This window comes from Myotis nattereri (assembly GCF_964212035.1).
Source record: "Myotis nattereri genome assembly, chromosome: 4".
NCBI classification, from domain to species: domain Eukaryota; kingdom Metazoa; phylum Chordata; class Mammalia; order Chiroptera; family Vespertilionidae; genus Myotis; species Myotis nattereri.
Window position 1 is genome coordinate 59,340,471 of NC_138079.1, and position 6,000 is coordinate 59,346,470.

The 6,000-nt window shown below is 34.2% G+C and overlaps 1 protein-coding gene across 1 annotated transcript in view; it reads left to right on the plus strand.

Moving 5' to 3' along the window:
- The window catches only part of PPIP5K2 (diphosphoinositol pentakisphosphate kinase 2), a 66,085-nt gene extending 60,307 nt beyond the window's left edge, over positions 1-5,778 (plus strand). Inside the window, exons 31-32 of the mRNA XM_081089060.1 lie at positions 1,683-1,808; positions 4,083-5,778. Coding sequence (XP_080945186.1) covers positions 1,683-1,808; positions 4,083-4,195 — 239 coding nt within the window. The 3' untranslated portion in view covers positions 4,196-5,778. The remainder of the gene's footprint in view (positions 1-1,682; positions 1,809-4,082) is intronic.
- The last annotated feature ends 222 nt before the right edge of the window (positions 5,779-6,000 follow it).

Genomic DNA, 6,000 nt, shown 5'->3' on the forward strand with positions numbered 1-6,000 from the left:
TGCATATTGCCCTGATTAGCCAATGGGAAGGGTAGCGGTCGTGCACCAATTACCATGTTTCTCTTTCATTAGATAGGATACTTAATTCTCTAATTTGTCAAGGAAGTAGCATCATAATATAGAACTACTAGTATATTGATTTTGTGGTGTTACAAGGAAAAAAACATTAATCTTCTGTCATTACAAAACTTTTTTTCCTCACCTAGGACAAAATTACTTTTGTGGTAACCAGCTGGTTTATAATGGGGCACTGACAGTATCAGATTGAGGGAAAAGGTGTGGGAATACCAACTGGATAAGTTAGAGCTGGAAGTTAACACAATAGGATAAAAAATGCAAGCAGAATCCATCCAGCATGGCTCAGTGGTTGAGTGTCAACCTGTGAACCAGGAGGTCATGGTTTGATTCCCAGTCAGTACATGCCTGGGTTGTGGGCTCAGTCTCCAACAGGGGCATGTAGGAGGCAGCAGATTGATGTTTCTATCTCTCCCTCTCCCTCTCCGGGGGGGGGGGGGGGGGAATATATATATATATTTATATATATAATATAAAATTTTTATTTTTAATGCAAGCAGAAAAGAGCTAAGCAACAGTGTGGTGGTGGTGCTTTATAGGGTGTTTTAGGGACTTTTTGGTCAGTCACTTGTATGTTATTTCATTAGTGACTACTTTGAGCTTTCTGCCAGTGGATTTTTATATTCCTTCAGTGTAAGTATCAGCCACCTAAGGCACATTAGCCATAATTGGCCCAGATACTGATTTTTTCAGAGACACACTGTTTATTGCTATCAAGTAACTCCCCCAAAATTTTAAAAAAGGCAAATTTTTGTTGTTCAATTTCAGTTTACATTTAATATTATTTTGTATTAGTTTTAGGTGTACAAGGTAGTGGTTAGACAATCATATACTTTACAATGTTCCCCTGATATTTCCAGTACCCACCACCATACATAGTTAGAAGCGAGTCTTTTTTTTTTTTTTAATGTATTTCTTCACCTCCCTTTGTTTACAAACTCACAAGCTCATACCAATAGCTAGCTCCCCAACTCCACTTGTTCTTCCCCAGAGGACTCCATACTTAAGAATTACCTCTACTTTTCCTTTTCATACTTCTCAATCTTCCCACCTTGATTAGAAAAAAAAAATCTGTACAATTCCCTTGCATGAAGATACATCTTAGCTGGGTAACATAGGAAGACAATATGGTTTATTTAATTACTTGTAATCTAGTTAGTTTATTCTTAAATAGGATAGTAGTTTAAAGATGTTTATAGATGAATCTACTGTGTTTATTTATTTCTGGATCTCTACTTGATGTTTTTGAGAGGAAAACAGCTTGGGACTCTTTGTCTTCTGTTACCAGCCAATAAAACTATTCTATCAGCTGTCATCCCTCAAGAATCTGAGTTTCTATTAGGGCAGGATAAAATTGTCAAATGCTTATTGTTTACAATATAAACAGAACATGTTTTTGACCAAGAGTATGAGAGAAGGTCCTACAGGAAAGATGGATTTGCTGAATTTACTCAAAATCGTGTCTTGTCGGTTTTCCCCTATTGTGTGTGTGTGTGTGTGTGTGTGTGTGTATCTGTGAAACATGTCATAAGAAATTTTCTAAAATGTAAAGTTAGAATTGACAGAAAATTATTGAATTACCACTATTTTTTGTTTGTTTTTTTCAGCCTCCACAGCTTCACGTTTAAGTCCAGTAATGAGAAGAAAAATATCTTTAAATACATATACACCTGCAAAGATCCTCCCAACACCACCAACTACCTTAAAGAGTTCTAAAGCAAGCAGCAAACCAGGTTAGGCGTATGTGTGAATTTATAAATTCTGTATAGCAACTAGCTAGCTTTTTAATTTTAAGTGGGATCATTACACTCTAAGAAGTTAATTGATCCTAACAGTTAAAAATCATACTGTAGCTCTGGTCGGTGTGGCTCAGTTGATTGGGCATTGTCCTATGCACCAAAAGGATGCTGGTTCAGTTCCAGGTCTGGGCACGTGCCTGGTAGGGGCCATGTTGGAGGCAGCTGATCAATGTTTTGCTCTCACATCAATGTTTCATCTCCCTTCCTTTCTTTCTAAAAATAAATTAAAATATATATATATATATATATATATATATATATATATATATATATACAATTTTAAATCTTACTGTAGCCTTTTGATATACATGTATTTTTTCTCTGTTGTCTTCTCCTTCCCCCACATCTGTTAATAAAATATATTCTAGCCCTGACAGTTTTGCTCAGTGGTTAGAGCATCAGCCTGTGGACTGAAAGGTCTCAGGTTCGATTCCGGTCAAGGGCATGTTCCTGGGTTGCAGGCACGTCCCCAGTAGGGGGTGTGCAGGAGGCAGCTGATCAATGTTTCTCTCTCATCGATGTTTCTAGCTCTCTATCCCTCTCCCTTCCTCTCTGCAAAAAATCAATAAAATATAAAAATAAATAAATAAATAATATATTCTATATGCATACATTTTTCCAAACTAATTTATGGACTGTCTTCCTTTGGTTTTTCTGTTAAGCTTAGGCATCATTTTATATGAAAGGGTGTTTTAGGAGGAGGTGGGGGGGGTAGTTAATAACCCTTGTTATTGTTCACTTTTACCTGTTATTTTCATTCTACTGTCAAACCCATCTACTAATTTTTTATTTCAGATATTCTTTAATTTTAGACATTTTTTTTGTTCTTTATAGTTTTTCTTCAGAGATTTTCTATATTTTTTTCACTGTAAGCATATTTTCCTTTGTTCTTAAAAATAGTTAAAATAGTTGCTTTCAAATTCTTGTCTGTTAATGTGCTGACCTCAGAATTAGTCTCTGTGAATTTACCCATTGTCAAGGAGGAGGAGGTTTTCCTGTTTTTTTTTTATACATTGAATAATCTTGGATTATATCTTAGACATTGAGAATGATATATTATAGAAATTTTGGGCTCTATTATTTCTGTTATGTTCCTCCAAAGAGTAGTGGGTTTTGGTTTTTCTAAAGCAAAGAGTTAACTTTGACCTCAAGTTGCAGAACTCTACCCCTGGAAGTGGCTGACAGCTCCACTGTCACTCACTTTTTTAGGCCTTCGCTGGGATTCCTGGAGCTTGCTCTTCTCATGCCATAGATTTAATGGGTTCATACAAAGAATTCAGGGCTCTCTGACTTTCCAGCAGCTATAGTTTCCCAATACTCGTCTTCTGGTTCTTTATGCTAGTATGCCAGAGTTTTATATTGGAGTGTTAGCCATTTTACATGGTGCACACTGGATCCTGTCCTTGGGCCAAAAGCTTTTAAAAAGGGGGTTGGGAGTTAGGGGTGGGTTTGGGGGAGATAACCATCTCACGATGTTCACTTCTTTCAAGTGTTGATTTTTTTCCAGTATGTGCTTGCCTTTGTTCACTCTTCAGTGTCTTCAGGTAGTTGTTTTCATACTTTATTCAGAGTTAATACTTATTACGTGCAGGAAGATTGGTCTGACATGAGCTTACCCATTTATATAGAAGTGCAACTCAGCTTAGAATTGCTTTTTGATAACTCATTAGAGTATGATGTTGGTTTGCATGTAGAAGGATGAGTCCTAAGCCAATAAATTTTCTAGTTTTCTAGCCTTTTAGCTTTTTAAATAGGGACGAGATAGGAGATGTAGGAGAAAGTAGATGTTTATAGGGAAAATGATGAACTCAGTTTTAAATATGTTAAGTTTATGTTTCCTGTTAGATATCTATATAGAAATTTCTAGTAGGATATATAGATCTTAAGGTAAGGGGAAAGGCCTGGGCCAGAATTATGAATTTGAGTGTTGTAAGCACAATAGACGGCAGTTAAAAATGATGGAATAAATTAGTTTCCCAGGAAGAATGTAGAGTAAAAAGAAGAATGTGTTTGGTGAATGCAGCCCATTAACATTACTTTTCTGTATTAGTGTTGAATTCTAAAAATTTAAAAATGCTCTATTAAGTGTTTGCAATGTTTCATTTACATTATAACATAAAGTATATTATTTTGTCACTTATCAATCTTATTTAAACTTTGATTGCTTGTGAAAATCTAAGCAATAGTTTTTTTTCTTTTTTTGTTTAGCTACCAGCGGACCTTCTAGTGCAGTTGTTCCTAATACCTCAACCCGAAAAAAGATTATAAGTAGCAAAACAGAAGTGCATGAACACAAAAAAACCACTGGGAAGAAGAAATAAAATCTTCTTAACCGGAGCTAGAAATCCTTATACTTACAAAAATCACCTGTTCATTAGGAAAAAAAACATGATAAGCCTTGGCTAAAAACTGTCAAAGCAAGTAATTTATGTTTCTTCTTATACATCTCTGTATTCATTTAAAAATACGTTAAATCTAGAGAATTCTCTGTATAGTTTCAGGTAAGAAACCTTTTCCATGATCTGGAAATGTTTAAAACCATGTTTATTAGCATTTTATGAATAGCAAAACTTAAGGTGATAGAGATCTGTCATTCTGAATATGATGTTTACTGTATGCCTGTGGGAAGAAAAGGAACATGAACGCCCAGCTGGCCTGTACCAGTGTGGCTCCAGTAATGCTGTTTAATGAAGAATCTGTACTCACTTTCAGTATCATGGATTGCATCTTGGCTCTAAAACCTGTAGCTTGGGTTGAAATTTGATGGGCAGGATTACATATTTGAGGCTTTAAAAAAGTACATTTCCAAAGAGATATTGACCATTTAGATTACAAACTTTTCCCCCTAGTTGTTACAATTACATATATGCTGCAATATTTAATAACTGGAGTTATAGGATATGGGTTATTTTTTTCAATATGTGCTTTGAAATTTTTTTATTGTGTGTTGTTTAAAATATTACAGATACAGCTGGGATATCTACACCTTTATGTGCATAAATTTGTATATTAATTTGTAGAAAATATTTTCTTTATATATTTTCTTACCATAAGGTGCTTTTGTTCATCAGGAAAATTTTGTTCCACAAATTGGCAAGAAAGTCATCCTTAGAGTTATTTTTTAAGAGATATAGGTGACAAGTTTATAAATGTAACATTTATTTTCAGTTCTTTTTAGATCTAAGGAACTCAGTTCAGAAATAGAAATCATCAATGTGAGAAGACTCTCTGAATTCTATAGTTAGTACAGATTATACATAGCACCTACTTTTACTCCATCCTTATCTCTAGTGTATCAATTGATTTCACTAAGAAAGCTTAAAGATTGAGGATTTGAAATAAATGCTTTTTTCAAGTGATTTGATTTTAAAGGGAAATTAAGATGTGTTGTGATTTCATCTATGATGTGAAAAAAATATTATCCTTGGTGCTTTTTTTCCTTTGCACAAAGAATTAATTATATGCCACTTATAATGACTGAAACTGAAAACCAAACAATACAACCTGATAAGAATTCCATGCATTGTCAGTCAGGTAACTTAAACTGTTAAAGCATTAGCTTGAAATTTATAGTTAAAAAATTATTGAATTCTCATATGAATACAACTATTAGAGTTCTTCAAAAGAGACTCTACTAACCTTAAATCATCATATATGAACTGACTTTTAGAAAATAATCATATTACGTGTTTTAAAAGGTACCAGATGTGAAATCACAAATATATACAATTATGTAAGTTCATATACTTCACATGAATGTAAATGTATTATACAGAGACATGCCTTGTAAACAGTAGAATGTATCTAAGCTTTTTGTATGTGAAAATGTGGTTAATGTGCTCATAGTGGGAGTTAGGAACCTACTTTTATTTTTTAAGTGAATTAAAATATTTTATTTCCAGAATCAGAGAGTGACTTAAATGGCAAATTATTATTTGTTTCTACATCCACCCACCCTCCTCCCCCTGTAATCACCACACTGTTGTCCTGCCCATGAGTTCTTTCTCTCTTTTTTTTTCTTTTTTGTTCAACAATAACCCCCACCCACACCCCACACCAGAGCTGTTTGCTGTCTGTCTATGAGTCTGTTTCTGTTTTGCTTATTAGTCCAATTTATTCATTAAAT